The sequence below is a fragment of the Trachurus japonicus genome, chromosome 24 (assembly GCF_045865225.1).
Source record: "Trachurus japonicus isolate A0001 chromosome 24, Traja_1.0".
Lineage (NCBI taxonomy): Eukaryota > Metazoa > Chordata > Actinopteri > Carangiformes > Carangidae > Trachurus > Trachurus japonicus.
This window is the reverse complement of record NC_140930.1, coordinates 21,779,696-21,807,235: the sequence shown is the minus strand read 5'-3', so window position 1 is coordinate 21,807,235 and position 27,540 is coordinate 21,779,696. Positions and strand designations below refer to the sequence as shown.

The following is a 27,540-nucleotide window of genomic DNA, read 5'->3' as shown; positions in this document are numbered from 1 at the left end:
ACCGGGTCTAATCAGCTGATCACAGGTAAAACATCTCATAGATCTTCAATACCTGAGCTAAACTTCAAGTGCCGTAGCAAAGTGAATATTTTTTCTTTTCTAATTGCTTTGTAAAAACCTCTTAAATTCTGTTTTCGTTATGGGATACTGAGTGTAGATTAATGAGAGAAAACGTGGATTTATTTGACTTAAACAGGCTGAAACAAAATGAAAGGAGAGCGGTGTGTGAATGTGTATAACATATGTGTGATGATGATGGTAACTCCAGGTGGACGCGTGAGCCACCGTGGACTGGAGGAATGACTGATGGCATGTGAGAGCTGTGAGGAATGCTGTGAGCTGTGGGGAGAAGCAGGAACTGCCAGCCTGGGCTGAGCAGACCTTCAGGTTATAAATCCTGTGGGGGCCGTTTAGGTAAGGCAGTCTGGGGCCTGGTCTTGTTAAAGAGGAGGAGGGGGGGGGGTAGTCTGTGGTCCCAATGTGAGTCAAGTCTTACCCCAGGATGTGTTCACAGATGAGCCTGCAGTAGTCGCTGTGTGAGCTGGTGATGAGGAGGAGGACCTTTCCGGCGTTCTTCATGCTGTGCAGCCAGGTCTTGACGGAGTCGGAGCAGGGCTGCAGGTAGCGACCCGGGTCCCGCTTTACACTGGGGAAGTAGGTCCCTGCATCCTCTGGACAGATACATGAAGAGAATATCATTATCTGGCATGTAAATACATTAGGGATGTCACAATTACTTGTTTTCACAATTAATCGTGATATTAAATGCCACAATTAATTAATAGTTAAGATTCCTGAATACTGTTACTTTCCCAAAAAGATGATGTTGGAACCTTATCGGCAGATGTACGCAAAAATAAAGGTAAATGCATAGATACTGGTCCATTTAACTAACGTAACATTGAATTGGTAGGAATTTAAATGTTAGTGTGTCATTTCTAATTTCAAAAAAAAACAAAAAATGATTAAAATAAACGTAAACAATTGGTATAGATGACAATTTATGACCTGAATGTTTCAAACATTTCACCTGGGGATTAATAATTGGTCATATATTAATAGATACTTGAAATATGTTCTGTAAACAATGAGTAATGTAATTATATTTTGACTATATAAGTCAATTTGTACACATTCATAGTGTTGTGAAATTAATTAATGCATAATAATCGTGATAATCGTAGTACCGTGAGTATTTTTTTGAACTAAGTCAAATTTTATTAAGGGATAACCCCTTGAGATGCATCATCTCGTCTTCCAGGGGGTCCTATACATCAAAACAATCAGACAATACAATACAATACAATACAGTCACATATACACAACACAAAACATACACTTAAAGTGTACACAACAGCTCCCAAATCCCTCCCACCCACCCCACCATACCCCTTCAGCCCATAACCCCATCACAAGGGCAAAAAAAAAGGTAAAAGTACATGAAAATAAATAAAGAGAAAATAAAAACTAATAGCAACAGCAGGGGGTCTGAAACAAGGACATTAGTGAGGTCTTGAACAGATGGAAAGAAGTGACAGATCTAATAGATAGTGGTAAATTATTCCAGTCAGAGGGGGCTTTGTGTTTGAAAGCACGTCTACCAATTTCTTTTGAGGTTCTTGGGACGGAAAAAAACAGCTGATGCGAGTGTCTGACAGAGTAAGATGGTCGGTAGGGAACTAGATATTGTTTTAGGTAAAGTGGATAATTAAAGTGGACACATTTATAAATAAACTGAAGCCAATGAAATTGTCGCCTACTGTTAAGAGGAAGCCAGTCAAGGGTTTGATACATAATACAATGATGGGTCCTATAAGGACATCTTAAGACAAATCTACAAATACTGTTAAATGCAACATCAAGAGTGTGAAGGTATTTCTCTGCTGTGTTTTGGTATATAGTGTCAGCATAGTCCATTATTGGTAGTAGCAGTTGGGTGGAGATTTTTTTCCTTACTTGAAGAGTGAAACAATTTATGGAGCGATAAAGTATGCTAAGATTACGATTTATTCTATTTACAACAGATTCAATGTGTGGCTTAAATGATAATGTACTGTCGATCCAAAGACCCAGGTATTTAAATGTGTCCACTTTTTCTAGGGGAGTACCATCATTAAAGCAGACAGACAGATAATGATTTTATCCTTCTTGCCATGCACATTTTTATTGGTCAAACATGTGCAACTTATGTACTTATTCACTCATTCAACGGATCTTTGACAACACTGTACCCTTGGCATCCTATTCTATCTATTTATTTACCTTATCTGTTATATGTATTATTGTGTGTACTCGTACTGCGTTTTTCGTGGACTGTGCAAGCTGCTGAAATCAATTGCCCCTGGTGGGATTAATAAAGTTGTTTGAAGAAGTTGAAGTTGAGACAGTTCAGCAGAGTGATGCGCTAATTTATGACTGGTACCAAACAACATAAGACATGACTTCTTTTTGTTTAATAATAGTCTGTTGTGGCTGAGCCAGTCCTGTACATTATACAGTATTTCTCTGACAATAATCGTACCAAGAAAATGTATAATTGTGACATCCCTAAAATACATCATCATATGCTTCGGCTTTCACAGTACATTTAAAAACAGCTTTCCCTAGTGTCTGTGTTCATGAACTTCTCCCTGAAGAAAATATCAAATGCTGAATCATTTTCGCCGTGTTCTCTCAAAGCAAAGCTGGACACGAGCGCCAACACTGAGCTCCTCCACAGTTTTCAACCCCTTCGAATTAAGATTTTAGGAAATGCTGCTGCAGCTTGAAAATTGGAGGAATTTGCTGCAGGCCGAAGCTTAGACTATTTGAAGATGTCCTCCTCACTTCCATGTGGGGGTCGTAGCCCAATCAAATACCAGACAGTGGGGGTACCAACCAAAGATAACATCTCCAATTTGTTTAATCTCTTGTATTAGGACAGGATGCTATTAGGGTGGGATTGTCAAGCAGTCATATTCTCAGAAAATCTTCTCAGAGTGTTTTTATTGTGTTCTGTTTAATTCTCCACATTTGTATTCACAGTAAGGAGGGGCCTCGGGGTCACAGTCCTCGTTTCTGAGGCACCATCAATGGGCTCTCCTGACTTTGAAGCCCTCCAGCTGCCCTTCACTACATCCTGTCAGCGCGCTGCACAGAGCTAAATATGGCAGCGCGCTGATAGCCCTGCACTGTTACACAATTCCAGTCCGTCACAGAATCTAACTATTGACCTTATGTTCTCGGCTGAATGTAAAAACCCATGAATAAAACATATCCCATACGGGAGTGCGTTTGGGCAGTTCATGCTGATTGGCAGTATATAATGGTACATCCATATATGAATACTAAAGTATAGTATAGAATAGTGGTACCGCGAGGAAATGTGACAAACATGTATCTTATTGGGGAGTCTTTTCTTCTGCTTTCTCCTCTGCTATGTGGTTACATTCAAATGATGCGATTTAATGATGTTAACAATCTGGACTCACCACCAAGACATGTGCAACCTTATCAAAACAGAAATGGAATGTGCCCTCGAGCTGAATGAGGTAACCAATCAAGTGAGAAGTAGCGAGAGAAAAGAAGGCTTGGAAAAACAGGGCAGGGTGTGGATGAGTGGTGTGTATTCAGGAGCTTAGGTGTTTATCCTGGCAGAAAGTGCCGGCCTCACAGGAGCATCACTGAGTCCTCAGAGCAACAGTCAGAGACTTTACTCAGACTGTGGACCAAAGTGTCCCGTTTTCTTTTTCTTTCTTTTTTTTTGCCCGATGACACAGTTCTGTGGTCCTGTCCAAACTGAAGCTGCACTGTCAGTTTTAGCTCACATTATAAGAAGTTTTAAGGCAAAAATAACAACACATTGGCACTGCTACTACTAAAGTCCGGTCTGAGTGACAGATCTGTGAGTCTGAAGGTTTAACAGATGTGCAGCAGCCTGGAAAGTTTTATTTTGTAATGACTAAAGTGAAATAAAGAGTTGAAATACAATCCTGATGACACAAAGCAATCTACATGGAACGAGCTGTCAAGCGCATCTTGCCGGATAATGTTATTGCATCCAATCACTTCAGCATAAAGCGAGTCAGGTCATCCAACCCTCAGCCCTCAATGCACCGAGAGACTGGGTCAGTCTGTCCTGGCCCCACTGCAGTAAAGTAAAACACCAGGTATGTGAACTAATACAAGGTTGAGTTCATAGTACAACTGGCAATAAACTGCAGTGGGAAAAATTACTTTTGCCAGCCTTGATATTGAGAATTTCAGATTTTTGAAAGTTAATTTTCTAGGAGATCTTCCCATTTTTCTTCCCATTCTGTACAACGCATGAATCCACCACAAAACAATTACAATTTGTGGGTGTTCTTATGATGATATTTCAGTTTAATTTCTTTCACCACAATCACCAGACCACAGCTCTGCAGAAGAAGGCTCAGCAATGATGTGGAGATTAAAGTTTTGGCGGAATATTCAATTCAATGACAGGACTTCTATGATCTTTCAACTTTCAAAAGCTGCCAATCCAACAGAGATGGTCCAAGACACATCACTCCTTTATCTTTTTAAAATATATATATTTTAAAAGAAACTGTGTTTCTCCAAGTTGTCACACTGATAAACATTTGTAGAAATGGGTTCAAAAGACAGGACCCTGATATCCTTTGGAATAAAAGTACTGTGCCAATGGTCCATTAGTGGAATTGTATCTTATGGCACCTCGGTTTTAAGCTTTCAGTCTTTCTTAGTGGGCTCTTGACCTTGATGTAAACAAGCAGGTCTGGAGTGTTAGTAACACAGCCGGAGAGAGACAGTCTATAGTGCCTGTGATCAGAGGAACTGAAAAGAGGCTGATGTGCCCTCACCTCCATTGACATCAGAAATGACAGGCGCTGTAAGGTCTGTCTTGTAAATAAGTATATAACACTACAACTAAGCAGTTGTGTATGAGACAAAAATCTAGAAGCTTGAAGCAGATCATTGCAGCGTGAGTTTGAAAAGTGTGGTCATGCTGCCATCTAGTGATGCAACACAGCCGTAGCTTGAAGAAGGAAAAAGCTCTTGCAGTTTCTCAGGCAGTGGAGGCTTCTTACCAGGAGATGACGACAAGCACAAACAACTAAAGACTTTGATACCGTTCAAGGCACCAAAATTCACACATATGAAAATTTTCCAATATAAACAAAAGAGCCTTATGCGAACAAATTTCTTCTGAAGTTGTAATTGTGCCCACAGACCATTTCACCTTCAGTTAAACAGAAAAATGCTGACTGTTTGGCCCTCAGTCGGAGGGAGAGTTCCTCTGGGAGCCTGCAGTAGAGAGCCGATCCTGCCTCATTACCCACAGCCAGGGAGGTCAGCTGAGGGAGGGTAGAGAGCTCCCCGCCAGCAAAATCCCATGTCACAGTTCTCTGTGTGAGAGGAAAAATAACCCACCTCACCATCATCCATTGTGTTCCAGAGATCAAATACCATGCTGTCCAGAACAGCAAGAAGCTGTTTCACATTCCACAGAGGGCTTACCACCAAACTACACACCTGACACAAGGGCTAGGAAATAGATCTACTCATGTTGCAGTCAATTATAACACTGTCAGAATGAAAGAATCAATGGTCCAACCAGATTTCTTAGTTGAGTTTGACCAGTCTTCTAATACCACTAGCTTGGTGGTAACTTAAAATGCTAAAAAAAAAAAGTCAAACTTTATATATTTTTTTATTTTGAACAGGTTTTGAAATGAAGCTTGCAGCTACATTGGACAGACTAGAAACACAATTTGGCATTCTTCTAAGACAAGCTCTTTTATACTCTTCAAAATTCTACTTAACATTTTGACATTAAAGGGTACTGTGACCTAGCCTGGCCAACGCCATATCGCAACTCAATCTCATCTGAGATCGAGTATGGGTTTAGGGAAGGTCTATGCACCTCTGACTTCCAAGAGGTGTGACCAATGGATGTAGATCAAAATGCCTCCTACGCAATTGGATAGACCGCAAACCAATCTGAGTAACTATCCAGGTGAGGTATGTAGAGTGACGGAGAATGTCTCAAATGTGGTTGTTGTTGTAGTTTTGCAGGAGCGATGGTTGTCTGAGGCCTTCTGCCAGTTGTGCAAAGAAAATCTGAAAGTGGCTGGTATCTCCAGCCACTTGAGCAAGCTGCCATTAGCAAGCTGCTACTCAAGACGCTCTTCAGAGGCCGCCATGATGCATGTAAACAAAAGCTGCTGGACATTGCTTCTTTGTCGTCATCACACTGAGCCTGTCTATATAAAAAAAATAATTTGTCATATGTTTGAGAAGTCTGCCTCAACAGCTTCTTCTCCAAACAGATCTGCAAAGCAAAATTAAATCACTGGCAGGTTTGTCTGAGTCCACACAGGCTAACGGAGGTTGGACTTTGTACTGCTACCCTTATTGGTACAAGAGTAAGAGTATTTGGTTACCTCTCTGGCTTTTGGCTAAACTAGGTCCAGCAGGTTGGTCAGACAAATTGTAAAACTGAAGGACAAACATCTACTGTGTAATTCGCTGTACCCTAACAAATTGCTTAAAGCAAAAGTAAGCGGAATGTTTGTGTTAATATAAGTCTTAAATAGTTATATCTTCTGACAGCAATCACTTATAATGAGTGTTTGGTCTGAATCACGGGTCTGTCAGTCCCGGCATAAAGGGCTGTGTGTGCAGCCAAGGATGCGCGTGAATGTGGTGACGTAGGGACGAGGGCAGGGACTGCTAACTCCATCTGCTGACAGGAAGTTAGCCAAAACCACCGGATCACTTACTTCTGCTTTACGGTGCCATTTTTACTGCTGAAGGTGCTTAACAGTTTCTTTTGAAGGGATTTGGTGGTTGAAATCATGGGAGGAGCAGTGCTACCTCCTACAGTTCAGATTGGAAGCAACAACTGAGTCGCTGAATCGGAAAATGATGAGCTGGGCTAGGGCTAGCAGGGCTAACTTCAGTAGCAGAACAGACATCATTAGTGTTGCTTTCCACAACAGGAAAAATGAGTATCATTAAAGCAGAAGTAAGCGATCCAGTGGTTTTGACTAACTTCCTGTCAGCAGATGGAGTTAGCAGTCCCTGCCCTCGTCATGGATCTATTGGTCCTCGTCCCTACGTCACCACATTCACGCGCATCCCTTGGCTGCACACACAGAGAGGACCGCCCCTTTATGCCGTTCTCTCTCCTCATTGGATAAAGGTTGTAGGATACAAGGAAAGTTTTCTCCTCGGCTTACAGACCAGACTTTCAGACCAAACACTCTATATAAGTGATTGCTGTCGGAAGGTATAACTATTTAAGACTTATATTAACACAAACATTCCGCTTACTTCTGCTTTAAATGTGGTATAGCTCAAATTCCAGTCTTAAAAATTAGAAGATGCTGTGATACTGTAGGTACTCAGGTATTTTTGGAATATTGGAAGAAACCCAGAGTAATAGTTGACATCAAGTAATGATTTTCTGGATCCACTGAGTACTTGCATGGCAGCAGGTAGTGAACCCTGATCTGATACTGCTACCAGTAACTGATTTTATTTGCCCTGTATAATTGCACAGTGTCTGAGAGAAATGCTTGCTTGTGACATCAATCGAATGCCAACCATGTTTGACTTCTTGTAAACAGTTTCAGTTTGTTAGGTTTGTGTGACTCCATCCCTGACAAGGCCTCAGTGAAACCTCCCAAAGACAACTTCCTTTTTGTGTAAATACTGTATCATCATCTGTTATCTCTTTTAGCCCGCTGTGTGTTATTGGGCTTCGAGAACAGAGGCCAGACTAATACAGCGGTGCATCTTGGGACACAGCAACACGTGCTCAATCCACAAGTACCAAAAAGCATATTTAAACATTGCTTGGGCCATCAACAAGTGCCAGTTTACTACAGAGTGTGTGTGCGCGGTGAAATGAAACGTGCCTCTGCAGGATCTGGCTGTGAATGTAGGACTGAAGTGCCCCGAGGCCCCCGCAGGCCTGTGGCTGGGCACCATGCCGTGCAGCTCTGGGAGCCGGGCCTGGACGGCTGGAGAGCCGCCCAGCGTCACAGAGGGAACCGCCACCAGCAGCAGCGCAATCTCCATCACACATCAAAGCGTCCTGACAGGATACACAAATCAACAGTTGCAGTGCAAATTAGGGCCGAGGACGGGGTGTTTCACAAACAGCCACACCAAAAGTGATGAGAGGGCAGAAAGTAGAGGCACATTCGTTTTTCTTTATTGCCCAGTTAAGCGGCGGGGAAGATAAAGGCTATCATAACAAATGCGCAAAAATGCTGCATTTATCCATTTTTTCCACTATACTTTCACGTGTATCAAGCTCTGCATGTATAAAACATATGGAGCAGATCTTTAGAGGGAAGCTATAATCTCAAGTGTTTTCACTTTAAGAGGCATCCAGACAAATGATGTTTTCCAGCACCTGATGGAACCACGTGGAAAACTCTGGCCGGGTCATTTTGTCTGTGGAGTTTCCATTTTTAGAAGAACAACCACAAATTGCTGCATCATGTCCCTCACAGTTTTTTTTGTCTTTGGTAGGTGACAGAGTAGGAGAATTTTAAACTGTTACCCATGACAACAAAAAATGCGAAGCAATTTAAAACCCCTATGTATTGTCTTTCACATGCAATAATATATAGTATAAAGTGATTTGTGTGACTGAATCTATATTTTGCTAATTCATTCATTACAGACTTGAGAGGCCCTTATTCCCAGGGTAAACATAAGGCCACATTCAGCCCATCAGCCTAACGCCCATGTGAATGCGGCCAAACTGGCGTGAAATGCGTCCAAATCTTCAGTTCAAAATACCATATTAATAACAGTTTTATAAATATGTTTCTTTTATAAAAAGGTCTAAGGTATAAACTCTGAAATAAACATTTGTAAGGAAAAGTTTCAGCATGCATTACTGTAAATGCATACCCTTCCAAGCATCTGGCCATATAACTATGTTCATTGTATAAAATCCTTTGAAACAGTCAACTGTTCGCAATGCAACTGCTTCTTTGCGATTCTGTGTTTCTTAAAAGTTTGTTTTTTTCCATGACCTACCCTTGTCGGTGGTACAATCAAAGAACTCCAAAGGCTGCATGCCCACATCATCTGCCCATCAACTCTTCTGAATTCAACACAAATAAAAGACACAAATAAAGACATAGTGGTTTACCAAGCTGTCTGTGGCTCTTTGTGGCTGGAACAACAGGAGAGCTGTTGGTGCTTTCAGGACCTGCTTCCCTGTCATCATCATCAGCAAAGCTGCTAGCATCTTCGCCGCTGTCGCCAGATTGCGTATTTAAAAAAAAAAAAACTACTATTTTGTCCTAACTTTCAGACTTTTGGGGTCAATGTCTGTCCTTATTTGGTTTTACAGAGATTTGGAGGGAAACCTTTTATTGCACTTAACGTAACAAACTCAAATGGAACAAGTGCACATGCATTTGGCAAAAAATTCTTTTCAAATTGAAAAATTTTATTGCAGGTTAAACTATAAGCAAATGTAACAACTGTGTATTGTTTTCTTCTACAAGAACCTGTGTGCAACAACTTGTTTACAATTGTCACCATTTATGTGGCTGTCCTTCTAAAGTTTTGGCTCTGGCAAATTCAATACAAATACACCAAAAACAGAGACAAAGACATGCAGCATGCGCATAAAGCTTGCGTGTTGTATCCAAACTCGACTAAACGACAAGATAAGTAAACTTGGAATCATGGCGATATATGAAATATGGCGATCTAATGGACGTGTTTCAGGCCCAGTATCCGAGGGACCTGACAGTAGTACGCCATTGTTGTTATGGCGAGCGATGTGGCTGAGGATACATGGGAGGTGGGGATATGACATCATCGTTTCAGATCCATTTTGGTTGTCCACACGAAAACGCTAGGTCAGCATTTTGAGAATTATGGGACCAATTTTTTTTTTTTTTTTAAATACCGTTTTCAGCCTCCCAAAACACAGTTTCCATGTGGACAAAATACAGAAATGATTAAAAAAAACTTTTGCAGATACTCCTAAACCCATAACCGTGTGGACTAGACCTATAAGAGACATCCGCAATCTTTCTTCAGTTCACCAGGCAGGCAGATTTTTTGTCTCCTATCTCAAAGACGCTGTGACTAGATGTTGCCGAGGTGGAAAGAAAAGGCGACACAAGGAACAATAGCAGCTAAAAAAAAAGATGTGGCTGCTTTTGGATACCAGTGTGTGGATCTCTGTGAAGGACGGTGACGCCAGTTGCACAGTCATTCTCCCCTCAGAGCAAAAGTGAAGAACACTGCAATCTGTCATTACACCAAACCAGAGCTATATTTAGCCAGAGCTATCTTAAGAAAACTGTGAAGATTCATACTTCAAGGTTTAATCTTGGGACAATCTTATCTTGAATTCCCCACATGGGGTAAAATAACTCACATCACAACTCTTAGCTCCTAGCCTTAATAGGTGCTTAAGTATCCAAAAAATACAGACAACAATTGCTGACACATGTATTCCTGTGTATTTTAAACAAAAGTTAAGTTTGAGCAGACTGGTTGATTGCCCTTCAACTTAAATATATCTAATCTTATCGTTCCTGGCTGAATCCTGCTGACTCTTAGAAGAACAATAAAGAAAAGCAAAACGTGTAAAACCCTAAGCAATCCCGCCAGGTTTGTTTTAATCATAGGGGGTTTATGGCACACACAGAGGAGAGTGATCCTTCCATCTCAAGGTGCAATCTCTGTAAACAATAGCTTAGCATCAGGCCACCAGGAGCACGCTGGGTGTCACCTTCATACGGGACTCTATGAAACAATACAGTACATGTGGGAAGCTTCCCAACAGTTCTGTTTTGTTCATCATCTTTGAACTGTATTTAGTCTATACTGTAGAGAGTTTTGTGTTTTCACAGTTATTTTTTTTGTGTATTTTCATCTTGACTCCATCTTTAGATTTTTGGAGTTGCAAACAAATGGCACAGTGACTGACTATGTCCATCGGTGTGACATAGCATATTGCAGCAGACTGATGTTACTGTGGGATGTGTAATGAATCAGAGGAAAGGCTCTCACATGCTGCACTTAATACAAACCAAATGGTTTTTGTCACTGTTTGCCATCTCATGACTGACTGAAAGCTCTCAGTCGATGCTGGCCATGCAAATTGGATGGTGCAACAGCAAAGATTTAAGCTCTACCTCTCCAAGTTTCTGTTCCCTCAAATGTTGGCTGCACAGTTACGTAAATCACAATGTAATCGAAATCACAATACAGTTTAGCCAAGTGCAATTACTGATCACGCAAGAGTTTTTGATTAAAGTAAAACATATTCCAACATTGTTGGTACCAGAAGTGTCGTGTTGCTGCAGAGACACCCTGGCTAACAAATTATATTCTCAAGAAGTGTTTGTGTTTGTTTGGTACCAAACCCAACAAACATCACATCATCAATATGATATTTTTTAACGTTAAAATAAAATTTGAAAAAATATCATTCACTCTCAAATTACAATATCTTCCCATATAGTTGCAAAAAAGTTTAAAACTAAATATAATCAAATACAAAGTCCACTTTTGTTAGTTTAGTGGGAGACAATGAGCCAGGTGAGTAGTTCAAAAGAGTTACACTTGGTCTCTTTATTAATCATGGATGTCTTTTTGGTTTAACATGCAATAAACATTCAGACTTTAAAAGCCACGCAGCAGGATTCCACCAAACAGGCCCAGGTCCTAAATATCAAACTCAGGATAAGATACTTGCTTTTGTATCCTCAGTTATAAGTGAGCAGTTTTATGTTTTAGGAGGTGTGTGTGGTTAATAGTCTCTAGCCTAGTGTTTTTCAGGCAATTATATGAAAGTTGTCAGTGAATAGTGATGTGTAATGGTGCTATGCTTGACAACACAACTTAGAGAGCCGTACAACTGTTTCAGGATGCATTCTTAAAAATAACCCTCAAGCTCAGTCGTGCAATCACTTTCTGTCATGTCAAGCTGGTTTGATCACACCTCACTTTTAAGACCTTCACACCCATGGACACTTAGATGGGCAGCTGCTATTTATGCAACCTCAGTGAGGGTTGGGAAAAAACAACGGCAAAGAAAGCAGCATTTACACTTCTGAGGTCTGAATTTTCACTCATATAGCCAGTTTCCACTGCAGGAACTTCTGGCTAATTTTTACGAGGCCGGGGCCATTTGTGCACGTCTCCATAGCAGCTTCTGCCCCCAAAAGACAATCTTCTGGAACTTCTACGGGGTATACGCAAGTCCCTGCCTCAGGGTAGGTACACTGAGCAGGCTTGAGGTTTTTTACTCTGTGCTGATTGGGTATACGCAGACGATGTGATGCCAACAGAAAAGAGCGCAACAATAAGCAGCATTTTTAAAACTCAACAGAAGAGGAGCATTAGTAGAAAGCTTATACACTGCCAGAGAAAACTACTGGAATACAACAACAACAGAAGCAGTGAAAGAAGACAAGATGTGTAATAAGTGACAGACAATTATGCGATCACGCGACAATTGAAACTATTGTACAATAGGCACGTTTCCACTGCAGGAACTTGGGGGTAATTTTACAGGGCCAGCCCCGTTGGTGCGTGTCTCCACTGCAGGAACCTCTCCCACAGGGCCGCTTACAGGAACTTTTACAGGGCCGAACAGAGTCCCTGCCTGGGGATAGGTACTCGGATCGGCCCTGAAGATGTCCTGGTGGGGCTTGAGATTTACTCTGTGCTGATTGGTCAGACTCAAAGCAGGATCATGTGACGCCAAGAGAAAGCCCCAAAATAAGATGCATTTTTATAACCCAACGTTACTAAAAACGGAAAAACGGCCGGAAAAATTAGAGAATAACTCTGTAAAAGACGAGAGTAGCAGTAGGCCTGGTAAAAAAAAAAAGAGTGGTAAATAGGCGATTGCGGGATTACGTGACGATTGAGACGGCATTTTTTATTTTTTTTTAAAGAAAGTGTATATTCTGACAGAAAAAAACAAAAACAACAGGAGCTTTATCATGGTCCTGATAAAGGCTTGTTCCCCTCTGTTGGTCTTTAGAAGCAGCAGTATTGGCCTGACTGTACTCCCTTAGAGTACAATACAATGTGATTTTTTATGTTGCCACGCTGTAGCCCAACACGGCAACCACCGCACACATTCACTGCATCGTCCACAACCACAATGACTATGAGCCAGGCAGTTACAGGCTTATTAAGCTGACTGTATCTATTGTGCTCTTTGAAAAGCAGCACAGTAAAAAGGGTCTTTGGTGTTAACAGCTTCTGTCAGACTCTGAGTGTTACTGCACAGATCCTGATCTGAGCCCACCTACCAGTTCATTAGGATGCTGTTTATTTGACACTGTACAGAAAATGCCTCAACTGTTATTGTTGCACGCAAAACACAAATTTAGCTTATCTGGGAGCGAACGCACCAGATCAAAGCATCACTATAACATCATTTAGCAAGTCAGACATAACAGTGTACATCCCCACCCTGATGTGTGACGTCCTACTGGGGAACAATCTGTATGTACACATTTGTTACACAGCTGTGAGAGAATGATAATTTGACTCGGATACCAAACAGATTGTTTTTAAATGTGAAAATAGACATGAGTCTGATCTTAGCAGGAAGAGAACTGACATTTAAATCTCAATTGTGGATTTGTGGTGTTTACATGTCGTTGTGTCCACAGAGACAGAGACAGAGACAGAGACAGAGACAGGAGGGGTGAAGGTAAATGTTGCCTTTCCTGAACACACTGGGAGCAGCAGAATGTAAACACACAAACAACTGACTGTATCATGTTGCACCGTTCATAACAAAGACAAATGGCGTGCAAAGCTGGACTGATGTTAATTTCACTGCTCTTGTGTGAAACTCCAAAAGAGATTAACTATAGATTTTCTCGTGGACCTCTGCTGGTTTGCTAACATTATTCAGTACCCTAATAAAAGATAAACAAGGTAAATTTCATTTGAAATAAACTGATTAATTGAAAAATTCATTAAAGCAGAAGTAAGCGATCCGGTCGTTTTCGCTAATGCTGCGTTCCAGGCAGGCTTTTGAAACTGTAAATTACAGCTTCAAGTCACGACTTGCGACTTTGTAGCGTTCCAGGCAACCCACTCGTGTTTTTCCGACCTGTTTTACCTGTGAAAGTCACTATAACGACCACTCGTAACTTCTGACCCGTGAACTCGTACCTGTACGTCTTTTTTTACAGTCTATGTACCAGATCGAACTGGTACGACTTCACAGGTCGGTAAAATACGAGTTTCCTTGAACGCACCATAACAGTCCTCGTCCCTCCGTCACCATATTCACGGCGTTCCTTGGCTGCACACACAGCCCTGCATGCCGTTCTCTCTCCTCATTGGATAAAAACTGTAGGATACGATAAATGTTTTCTCCTCGGCTCAGAGCAGAGCAGAGTGACTGACAGACAGACCCGTGTTTCGGTCCAAACACTCTATGTAAGTGATTTCTGTCGGAAGATATAACTATTTAAGACTTATATTAACACAAATATATCACTTACTTCTGCTTTAACTGCTTCTTTCTCTAGAAAAGGTCCCTTGTACACAAGATAACCGAGGGCCCACAGCGTGAGAAGCTGCCATGGAACTACTTTCCAACCAAAGAAATAGTCCCTTAGCCCTGGCCACACAGCTTGTAAATGTAATACTGCAAAGCCTTATATTCTATGATGAGTTACGTATTACTTTCTCTGCTATCTCCAAAAACAAGAATTAAATTTAAGTCTTAATTAATAAACCAGCAAGGATTTCCACAAACAGTTGATTATTCAATAACTGCAACTGGCAAAAAAAAAGAAAAAGAAAAAAGCATAACTTTGGATTGTCAACATTAAATTACCAAAAACTGCAGGTCCTCTACTGCAGGTCCTCTACTAACCACTAGAGTGTGACTTCAACAGTCCCTATTAGCCATATTCACAGCATCGCCATCTTTGCTTACGTCGTAACTCGGGGTGGGAAGATTCAACACCGTCACATAACGTTACCGTTAAAGGGACAACGAGGAGTTTCTATTCGGTTATAAAAAAGTCTCACGTTAATGTGGATGAATCTCTGCTACCCACACTTGTTAATGGGCCCATTTTCGATAAATATATCGTTCTGTATCTATCGTTATTTTGTTATTATTAGTGGTGGCGGAAATGCTGGGCGAGCCGACCAGGGTTTCCTTCGTGGCGAGTAATGAGAATAACGCAGCCAAATTGCCGTTTATGGTGGGAACTACGACGGTATGTGAACCTCTTTAAACCTCTGACTTTAATTATTGATGAATGAAAACATGAGTCCGTCTTGCGCCGGTCAAAGAATTTTACGGTGCGCGCGGAGGCTCATAAATGTAGTGTGAAAACGCTTCGCTTTTCCAAAACTCCTCGTTGTCCCTTTAATGTTAGCAGTTGCAGCTAATTCCGGCTATCTTAATTCAAATCAGTTTAACTCAAATGTCGTTTTATTTTGAAATATGGCCCGATGTCCCTTCGGACATTAACAACCCCTTGCCTTCTTTAAATCTGTATCAACCGGGAAGCGACGAAAGGAAAGCAGTTTATCAGACTCTCGACGTGTGTACGGCTTGCAGCCAGGGATGCAGCAGTTATATGGTTTGTTTACCCACCCCAAGTAATGACGTAAGGAAAGATGGCGACCTTGTGAATATAGTCAATAGGCTCCCATGTTAAAATGTCCAGTTTTACGGCAGTAATGACTAAAGTTACAGTCTGGAACAACAACACTTTGGGTCTCTATAGCTTATCTCCTCCTTCGTGACAACTGTACACCACAGTCCACACGGTTGTGTATCTCTATATATGAGTCTGTGTGACATGTCCAGAGTGAATCCCGCCCTTGCTATAGTTTATCTATCCCAATACCAGTCAGTGGTCTAAAAGCCTATTTGAGTATTGTTGCTGACCATGTTAATCACTTTCTGACCCACCATCCAACCATGTAGGATTTGGTTTCTCTGGGTGTTCACATGAAATCTGCATAAATCAATGACTCAGAAAACAGTACTGAAGCAATCAGAAGAGAAGTTCAGAGCTTCTCACCAAACTGTTGTTACTAGAACTTAACATGTAAAACTACACTGAGAAGGTTTTTGGTTCTCAAAACGACAAATATATCTTATTACGGATCAAGACTGGGGATAGTGTCTAATACGGCCCTTTAAAACATGAGCTGTGAGAACAGGAACCATGTCGGAGCCCTTTTGAGTGAGTAGACCCTTTAATACACCTCAAATCCATCTGACCTCATCCATCCACATAGAAGAAGTTCATCATTTCCAAAAACAGCCATGTTGGCCTGTTTTAAATGTAAACAGAGAAATAAAATTAACTCAGCTTGCCACTTTCCAGACTCATTTAAGCCAAAGACTTGTGGCATGGATGACTTCATCATTTAGCTTAAATCTTTATGAAGCTATAAAAACATGGATACAGTTGCTATGTCAACATGCAAGTGGCACATGTACATGCTCACTCTTTGACATGGCCATATAACCAAATGGCGTTTGATGTATAGAAAAAAACATCCACTGTAACAAAACTATGGTATCACCATGGAGATGCATGACTGAAAGTCAGTTAAAAATACTACAGATGATTAGAATAATAGACTGTCAGGGTGTAAAACAGAGCTGACTGCTGGGTTGCACGTTCTTTCTAGAAAAGCTACTAAGATGGGGATCTGGGGGAGAAATGTTGAAAAATGGCAAAGAGATTTATTTTTTTACTGTGCACGAGGAGAATCAAGCACCAAACCAGTGCATCTTGGTTAAAGTGGTGCTCCGCTGCCCCCAGAGAGCAGCCATGCTGAGCCTATCAGGCATCACAAACACAGAACAATTACTCTGAGGGGAGCTCAACAAATTCAGCAGTCAATTTAGCAGTGGATGCTGAGGTGAACGAGTGGTCGGAGACGTGGTGGATTTGATGAGAGCATTTTGGTATTTTTGCAGCTTAATACTATGTTTGAAATAAAACTACTGACTTTAAAAGCCATCTTATTTTGGATTTGCAGGATTACCATAAAACCAGAGCACATGTCCCATCTCCACGGCCGCCCCCTACTTTACTGAGAAAATTAGCCATTACTTTTCTCTATGGCTCCTCCTTTCCTCAGCAATATTTAACGCCTTCAAACTGTGACAGCTGAGTCACATGTGATTGTTGCTAATAAAAGGTTTTTTTTTATAGATTTTGTTAACTACTCTCTACACAGCTACTTAGTCTTTTCTCTGACGCGTGTCTAACAGTAAATGCGTGTTGTCCACATGCATAAAGTCAGTGGCCCAGTAAATGTCTTTTATTTTGTTTTCTCAAAAGTGTCCCAGTGTGTCTTTAATGTCCTCCCAGTAATGATATCGTAGAGGAGCAGTGACCAAGGCCACCTAACCAGTGGTTATTATAGCTCTGCATAAGACTGATTTAAATTCTCCATGGCATTGACCGGCCGTTCACCAGATGATGGAGGAGTAATTATAATCACAGGCAGCTGAATGACCTTGATGAAGGCTTTAAAGACTTCATTAAAACATATCTTTATTGCATTTACAGAAACTGCAATCAGGCTGTAATTAAGTTTCCTGCTAAACGTATTTGCTGTTGCAGTTTGTATAGAGATGTAGATACCAGCAAAGAGCAGGTGTGATAGAGACTTCCTGTTTCCTCCTCACACATATGAATGGGATTTAATTATTTAGTCACATGGCTCTTCAAACTTATGACATCAAAATCCTCATCCAAAAAATCCTGATGACAGATCATGTGATTAGTGGCACTCATGGCTGTCACCAGTGGATCTAGGGTAGTTGACACAAATGGTACGAATGTACAGAGTTGTGCCCCAGTAGAGGTTAATGGCAACACTCCTGGTGGCGCTTATATCTTGTATTAGATGAATGAATGAATGATACAAGATAAGAATCTTGTATCATTCATTCATTCATTTTCTATACCGCTTACCCACGGGTAAAGCACTGGAAAAGAGAGTAACGACACGCATTGGTTCAATGGAAGCGCCTCCTGATGGAGGAATATGGGTATTGCAAAAGCGCCCAAGAACTGACATCTCTGCATTGTTGGTGAATGAGCAGTGTGGTGTTTTCAATAATTTAAGGACATTTATAGATCACCCACGTTAATAGCATCATTGAGGATCCTAAACATTAACACATAGGCAAGTAAAAAAAAAAAACTGTTGTCTACATTAATGTTTCAATCTACATTTTGTAATAAACAAATTATAAGTGTAATTTGATATGACCAAGACACCTAAAAACAAAAACACGGCCGTTTTCATCAATTTACAAGCAAGTGGGCAACACACATACATTGGAGTGAATGGGTTTTCTGGGCGCTTTTGCAATACCCATATCCTGCCACTAGGGGCGCAAAACCCTTACCACGGGAGTCAATGGTGGTGTCGTTACTCTCTTTTCCAGTGCTCTATCCACAAGTATGCTGGAGTCTAACTCAGCTGACTTCGGGCGACAGACAACCATTCACACTCTCATTCACACCTACAGTATGGGCAATTTAGAGTCGCCAATTAACTGCATGACATGTCTTTGGTCTGTGGGAGGAAGTCGGAGTACCCGGAGAAACCCCACACATGGAGAACAGTCAAACTCCACAGAGAAGGGCCCCAGCCGGCCGGCGGGTTCCAACCCAGAACCCTCTTGCTGTGACGAGGCGACAGTGCTAACCACTGCACCACCATGCCGCCTGTAGCTGTTCCTTTTTCTAATAATTGTGTATGGTGTAAAAATCTACTACACAGTCCAACTGTACACCACCTCTCAACACCTGCTGCCAAATGTATTAGAATGATAATTATTATTATTAGTGGTAGTACTAGCATAGTCATCACTATTATTGTTGTTTTTACTGTTTCTGTTATTATCTGTTATTATCATAATCATTGCATAGTGCTCCTTCCTCTTGCTATCACTGTCTCCTTTTCCTTCGATCATAGCTGGTGGTCGCACATCCTTAGTCTGGTTTCTGTGTCTTAGAAGAAGTATTTGGTCATGGTGGGAACTGATGAGCCTCTGTAAATTATATAACAAAGAGTTTGGTCTAAACCTGCTGTGAAAAGTGCCTTAAGTTACCTTCTGTTGTTTGAATAAATAATTAACTGGACTAGACTAGAATGTGTGTCAACTTGGAAAGAGCAGTGGCTTGATTTTCCTTGGGGATCAACACTGTGAAAACAGCTTACAATTTCAACCTTTGAAATCTTAGTGCTGCAGTCGCTGCACGTTGTGCTAGCATCATTTTGTTTGAAATAAGCCACTGTTGGTGCTATGACCATTTTCTCAACTGCTTCACTGTCGTTGGTGCTGTCCATCTCTGGTGTGACCATCTTGGCCAAAAACCAACCCTGCAAGATCAGCGACTCCAACCCAGTGTCCTAGATCTCTTTTCACGTGAAACATGAACTGCTTTACGGTACTACAACACAAACATGCTCGGTTATCTGTGATCTCTTGTTAAAATCTGTCTCTCCTGGTGGTTTAGTGGTGATGTCATTCACCTAAGAGAGCAACAACCAACAACACCAATGCAAAAGCATGAACAGTTTTGCAAAAAGCCTCAAAGTGTTCCGTGACCCTATCACCATCTGCAAAATTCATTAAGACTACAAAGAGACGCTAAAGATGTAGAGTTCTGGGAGAGAGATCACACAGGAAGTGTGATGCAGAGAGGAGGAGGAAGCAAAGAGGGCAGACTCTCTTGCCCCGCCTAGAAATGTGACCATTGAGGAGACATATAATCAGGCATGGTTGCACAACACCTCATACATCCTAGACTAGTTCATCCTGAAGCATACTGAACCATCAGCTTATGTCGGAACTTTCTTTTCTACTCATCTCTTTGACATTTATTCCATTTCCAATACGATCCATGAAAAATATCAACATGTAGAGAAGAATTAGATGTAGACACAATCATTTAAAATCACTTGTTAAGGTTATAAAACTGTCCTGCAGTAACTTTGGGGAACACGAAACCCCGATTTTGGGAAGAGCAGGACCCATCAGTCTTAGCACAGCTGAAACACTGTGGAGCCTGAGCTCTGCATCCTCCTTCCACACCCTCACTATGTTCTTTCTCATGCACCCCCATAAACAACACGTACTTTGATGTGTTTTGTGTCGCGGCCAAGAGCTACAGACGGAGTGTGGAGCTATTTGAACTATTTAACAACAATGCTGATAAAAGATAGAAATCTGATGCATAACTACTAAATCCAGATGTTGGCTGTGCAGCGATAAAGAATCCTATATTAAAAGAAAAACACTTTAGCCAAATTTACTTGATTCAAACTTATTCGAGGGGTGCACATTAAGTCTTATTTAAGCCACTCTAATGGGTATAATAGCTTTTACTACATTCAAATTAATATCCATTTATGCTATCTATTCATCAGCTGTGGTAGCAATCAAAACAAAGATATTTATACTGCTCGTGAGATAAATGCTATTCGTGACTTGCTCCTTATTCATTTCCACTGAGTGATGCTGGGTTTCTTTGGATTGGAGGGGGGAAAAAAAGAGCTAAGGGCCTCTTAACTTCCTTACGCATTCTTCCCACCGCCGCACTAAGAATGGTTCTCAGGGATCTTTTCCCAGCCCAACACCTAAAATAAAATGGAAACCGACAAAAACAACAACAGACCTGAGCCAGGAGAGCAGCCTGGCAAGGGAAATCCACACATACTCCAGTATATTTAGGACACAGGCCACCGGGGCTGATAAGCACTGGGTTCAAAATACTATAAAAACCTGTTAAAGGCCATATCCAAATGCCAGGAGTTCATTCATTCTACGTAAAGAGAAAATAAACAGCCAGCAGGTGAAGAGTTTGGATGAGACTATTTATGGCTTTGAGAAGGTTCAGTCCTGTATGAAAAGGATCCTTCCTTATATAATGATAAATGTCAGATTAAGTCAATTTTAGTTATGTAGTCAAAAATCACTAATTAGTGGCAGAGGTTTTACAGAATATGACAATAATGTCTTCCTTTAGAAAGCCATTTTTCCACATTAATGACTCTAAACGGTCAGAAACTGGACCCCTGTTTGAGACACTTGGCCCAGTCCACAGCAGCTCTTCAGCTCCTGCTGCTCCTCTAAAATGGGAGTGTGCGGATCCTGACCTGAACTATCACTTTAAGATGGAACTAAGAGGTAGTTTCACATTAAAGAAAACTCTGAAGAATCTTTGCCACAGACAGACAAATTCTCATGGTCTGCAGCCACAGTAGAGACTAAAATTAGCAGCATTACAAAGTAAAGTTATCAGAAGTCAGACTCTTTGACTGTGGAATTTCCCAATCCTGCATGCACTTGCTTCTCCAAGAGGAAATCCCCCGACACGTGCGCCTCCTGCATCAAGGGCACCACTGCACACCTTTGAGCCCCATAGTGGCCACAGACGTCTGACTGTAAAGTGCTGCTCCAAGGGGAATTTAGTCATTTCCATGAAGCCTTCTGTCAAAATCATACGCGGTATGTGAGTGTGTATGATTCACCTGCATTTGCCCATGAGATAATTTCAATTTTTCATATTTTTAGAGCTGAATATTGAAAAATAAAAAAAATATCTAAAAATTCCAGTCTGTGCTCACTCACATAGACTTTCTCCAATTCAGACACTAATGTCACAAGTCATAAAATTCAGATTAGAACATCCAGGACAACAACGAAAAGCAGTCGAGTCTGAATGGAATCGACTTGAACTCTGGGCCGTCCAGTCCGACAGTGGACCGAAGACCCTTAACCTCAATGAAACCAGGGAAGAGTAAAGCTGCTGGACTTGGTACAAGTAGGTGTGTCTGTTTGACACTTGTTTACTTGGTTGAAAATAACACTCTGCTCTCATTGGTTTCCATTCACGGTCAATCACAGCCGCGTCCGCCTACTTCTGAATATAGTGATTTCACTGTGTTTCACCAGTCTGACATGGCAGAGCCAACACAAACACTCTCGCTGAGAAAAAACAACAGATATATAAGTAGATCAACCTTCTTGTTAAACAGGCAACCACTAGGTACAAGATTTAGTTTTGGGAACATGGTAAAGTTCCTGACATACTGACCGTGCCTGTAGTCAGTGATTTGTCAGTCCAGTTTACTCTGCGTTGGCTGCTAATTGGCCTCATCTCAGATCAGAGAAAGGTTTGAAGATGGTGGACATTGAACTGCTGAGACCTTGGATTCAGCTGACAGGATCAACAGAGGTTCTGTCTATCACATGTTGTCTTTAGAGTCCCTGTTTCCATACTCTCTAAAATCACAGTGTACACATGACGCTTGGACATGTTTGCCTCGGATGTCTGCAGGAGCTGTCAGTGTTGTTCATTCCATTTTTGTCTTTGTCCACCATAATTATTTTGAGTTCTGCGTAATTTCGTAAACACTAGCGCTACTTCCAGAAAAACATCAACATAATAGTGTTGTAGCTGTTTAAGATGTTGGGTTTGGCCTCCAACACCTTTTTCTCACCACTAACACCGCCTCCACAGTCGGTCACCAACAGGCCCAAGTCTGCACTGCTTCCAGTGACACTGGAAGAGCAGGGTATGCAAAAGGAAGAGACAGAGAAATGTTGTACATTGGACAAGTTCCCGGTGCTGAGACCAAGGGAGCAGATGGTAAAAGCTTTACAGGGCTTACCGAAGTTGTAAGATCTTATAGAAAAGCAAGATCACTGGGTAATGTAGCTCTCAGTTTGCAAACAAGTCGTTGGAGGAAATCATCACAGATTAGTTGTGGTTGTAGAGTATGGGAGCTGGGAAACGGTGGTACATGGTGAATTTTAAGAGCACCCTGCTGGAATACAAATGACCTCAAACGGCCAGTTGCTCTTCATTTCCAGTGTGAATATTTATATTTTCCCCAAATCTGTGTTTGTTTAATTGTTGTTTAATTTGTTGTTTGTTTAAATGTTTAATTACAAGAACCTTCCCTGGTGCATGTAATACTGCATACTATTATGTAACTGTAATTATGTAACCACATCACACCCCTCCCCCCCAAAAAACAAAAAAAACAACAGCATACAGTAACATCACCTTGTTAACTTTAATAACATTAGCTTTCAGGCTAAGACTTACTTTTAGAGCTGAACCTAAATTAAGGTTCATGGAAAACTTTTTAAACTTGTGTTTTTTGTTTTTTACTATACATTCTCCATTTGTTCCATCCATCCATTTGTTTTTGATTGGTCTAACCTTTTTTTTGGCTTTTGGCCCTACCAGGCCTCCATAGTTTGCACATTTAACCAGCTGCCTGCAGCTGCAGTTAAATGTGCAACGTAGCCTATCAGATCGTATCAAAGAGGCAGGTGTGTGACTGTATGAGAGCATTAAGGATCTTCTTGAGATGCAGGGATTGACAGATTGCAATACCGCCCCTGTAAAAGCGGATGATTATGAGCTGGTGAGGGAGGTACAGTAAAAATTTAAAGTGCTGGTCATTATAGCACTTACTCAGCTTTGATTTAGATAATTGGCTTTAAAATAACCCATTACCTGCTCCTAAAATAAATCCTTAAATGAAAGCAAAATCTGATTTGGTAACCGTAAAAATTCTGCGTCTCTGGCTTTAATTCTTTTTCTCAAGAGACCAGCCTTTCCATAATTTCATAATGACTTGGGCGAGATCTTGTCGAGCTGAAAAAAAAGAAAAGAAAATCCAGATGGATGCAGTGAGGGCTTTTGGTTGCTATTCTGAATTACAGTCAGCCTCAGGTTGGTCAAACTTCCAACCATGATTTTTGTGTTTGGGTCCCTGTAATTGCAGCCAACACACATCCAGGAGGTCAAGCTTCAGTCCTTCCATTCATAAAGCTCTAAGTGCCTCTTAGTGGCGTATTTGGTTTATTAAAACGTTAAATCTGAGCCGCCGTCACTTCCCATCTCAAGCCCTCTATCTTTAGCTCCTGCTTTCCACTCTTCCCTGCTGGCTTAGGTACATCAACCGTCAATTATTTTCTCCTCTCTCTCAGACACCATGGCATCCTCAAGTCTCTGGAGCCACATAGGGACAGGATGGTCCAAAGACCAGAAATATAATAATAAATTGGATAAGAGACCACACGTCTTTCTAGACAAATACAAGTCCAGCTGCCTTTGATTCAGTTTGTTGCCCAAAGATATACCGTACTAATAAATACAGACAACAACTCCACACTGTAGATTCCTGCTGGAGGCCAAGGGGAATCAACCTATAAGACAACAACACAGCCGGAATTATCATAATAACAAAGCAAAAGAAAAAAAAGGGGGATCTCAACTGCTATTTCCAAAGTCAAGAATGAACTTTGAACCTCGATTTTTAGGCTCACCGAAAAAGTACTACTTAAAGGAGTCATCACCTGTTTTTTATGTATCCAATCCCCCTTAAATTGCTTTGAATCAGTTCTTAAAACTTATTGGAAACATATTGGAAACATTTTCTTTTTTAATTGTTCTGACACTTTTTCATACGGCAACTTTCTCTTGTTAGAGTAAGCGCGAGGTTTTGACTGGTCCGGATGTTCATTGTATTAATATGTAATGAGGCGCGCATTGATTGGACGCAGGAAGGACAGAGCCGGAATGGTGGCTGGCCCAGTGGGTTACATGCAGGCTGTATTGGAAACCGCATACTATGCTGCTCTCTGTCGTATACCGTAACCATGTTATATAACTTCATAAAATAAAAGAAAAATGTATCGGTTCATTGTAAAACATGTATTTATTGATGCAAATGTGGTGATTTCTGTACGTAGGCTACAGAGCCCCGGGGCAAAGCTGCTGCTGCTGCTGCTCTGTGTGAAGCTTCACTTTTCATTCAAACAAACTAATACGGCTGCCACAATGTTAGATTTCATCAATGAGACCAACATTTATCTCCTTAAAGAATTTAACCAGTCGGTGGTAAACCTCTAAGTTAATTAACGATTGTTTCCTCCGCGGGCATGACAATGTAGTTTGACCGGTTAATGAGCGCTGCAGGCGGGTTGATGACAGTCACTCTCCGCTCCTCCGGTGCTCGCTGGGGCTTCACTTCTCCCAACGCCAAGCAAACTTCTAAACAGCCGTCATTTGGATAAACTAACATTGGGCACATTGGGGATCTAAACCCTTACTTTCTCGCATGAAAAGATATAAAAACTTAATAAATTAACGAAAATCTGGTAATTTTGCGGTGTGCAGCTCATGAGCTACTCTGGCTTAAACAAAGAGCCCAAACCAAAAAACTTTCAAACCCCAGGTTTTCAGGCAAGTTTCCACTGAGGTCCAACACCAGTATAGGCCTACATGTTTTAACAAGGAAAAATGCCATTTCCGCGTGATGACTCCTTTAAACCAATAACAAATAGGCAACTCCATCGGCTCACAGAGATCACTTAATGGAATGCTCCAGAACAGCTGCTTCAGTTTCAGTTCAGTTTCACGATGCACCCACGATGCACCCGCTTTATTCACACACACAACAAAAATCATAGTTGGCTTGATAGTCACAAGGTGTGTGAACTGGTCTCCTGAGAAAGCTAACTAAAGCTTGTGGTAGGAGCCATTTACATACATTAGACATACATTAGACACACATTGTAAACACATTTACATGCACATGACACTTACATACATTTAACATACTACATACAACACAACATACACTTAACATACAGTTTGTGATCCCGGGATGTACATTATATATATGAGTTTAGCAGTTGTTCCTTTAGATGACGTTTAAACAAGGAGATAGATCGTGATGTTTTGAGGCTGTCACTCAGTTCATTCCATATCTGCGGCCCCCGACACACCACACTCATGCTGGTTCCTACTAGTTCACGTTTTTTCCCTACAATGAGATGTTTATATCTGGTATTGTGGGTGTGTTGGGGGACGAAGACTGGCATGAGTTGTTTTAGTCTGAGGTTCAAACCTGAGATCACCTGATATATTGCACAAGCGTTATGGAAGTAATTGAATTCATTGAGTCGAAGGATGCCATACTGGGCAAACAGATGACGAGTAGGTGAATTTGCTTTTGTCCAGGAGATGGCACGGATTATCTTTTTTTGTAAAATTTCAAGTTTCTTTAGATGGCTGGGATAGGTGTTGCACCAGATAATATTACAATAGTTTAGATGTGGTTCGAATAGGGTTTTGTACAGGGTGAGGAGGGCAGAGCGCGGAAGCAGGTGTCTCAGTTTGAAGAACAGGCCTACGTATTTGGATAGTTTTTGGACAAGGTGATCTATATGGTTCTTAAAATTTAAACGGTCATCTATGAGGACCCCAAGGAACTTGGTTGAGTGGACTCTTTTTATCTCTTCACCATCTATTTTGATTTGAATGGCAGAATTTTCCATTTTTTTTAGTTTTTTGTTTGAATTGAATAACATATAATTAGTTTTCCCAATATTAAGGGAGAGTTTGTTTATTTTAAACCAATTATCCACACTCAAGAGCTCATTGTTAAGGAGGTCCTGGAGTTCATTTATATTGTTGTGTGATGTAAATAGGTTAGTATCGTCGGCAAAAATAATTTTCTGGAGAACTTTGGAGGAATTAACCAGATCATTTATGTAGACAATGAAGAGAACAGGCCCGAGAATAGAGCCCTGAGGGACCCCATGTTTGATGTATTTGTGTAATGATTTACTATTGTTTATGTTCACATATTGCTGTCTCTGAGAGAGGTAACTTGTAAACCATTTAAGTGCTAGACCTCTGATCCCATAATGGGTCAATTTATCCAACAATATACTTAGATTAATGGTGTCGAAGGCCTTAGATAGGTCCAAGAATACACCGATACTATAGTTGCCGTGTTCTAATGCGTCATTTGCTTTTTCAAGGAGATCAAGGAGAGCCATACAAGTAGTATTTTTCTTCCTGAAACCGTATTGAGATGACGTAAGTATATTTAGTTTATCGAGATAGCCGCTCAATCTGTTGTAAACAACTCTCTCCATTATTTTGGAGAGTGTAGGTAAGATAGATATAGGGCGATAATTAATCATATCATTTTTATCTCCAGATTTATAAATGGGGATGATTTTTGCAATTTTTGTCTTTTCAGGAACAATGCCTGTGGACAAGGAGAGATTGATACAACAGACGAGTGGCCCTGCAATTACATTGGCAATGGATTTTAAGATTCTGCTGTTTATTTCATCCTCACCTGCTGAGTTGGAGTTTTTCATGGAATTTATAATGTTGAGGACTTCATTTTTATCTGTCGGTTTCAGGAAGAAAGAACTTGGATAGTTTCCTGTCAGGTATTGCTGATATGAAATTCCTTGTGGTTGGGTGATCTTCCTTGAGAGATTTTCCCCTATAGACACAAAGTAATTATTGAATTCATTTGCAAGCACAGTATTGTTGTCATTAATGGAATCGGGAAGCACAGTATGTTTCTGGCCTCTATTTAGGACATTGTTTAGTACCTGCCAAGATTTTTTTGTATCACCCTGGGCAGCTTGTAGGATTTTGCAATAATAATTAGCTTTACTTTTCCTCAATATTT

The 27,540-nt window shown here is 41.0% G+C and overlaps 1 protein-coding gene across 1 annotated transcript in view; it reads right to left on the bottom strand.

Moving 5' to 3' along the window:
* Positions 1-27,540, bottom strand: part of nt5dc1 (5'-nucleotidase domain containing 1) — a 78,377-nt gene that overhangs the window by 35,367 nt on the left and 15,470 nt on the right. Inside the window, exon 7 of the mRNA XM_085771499.1 lies at positions 497-671. Coding sequence (XP_085627625.1) covers positions 497-671 — 175 coding nt within the window. The remainder of the gene's footprint in view (positions 1-496; positions 672-27,540) is intronic.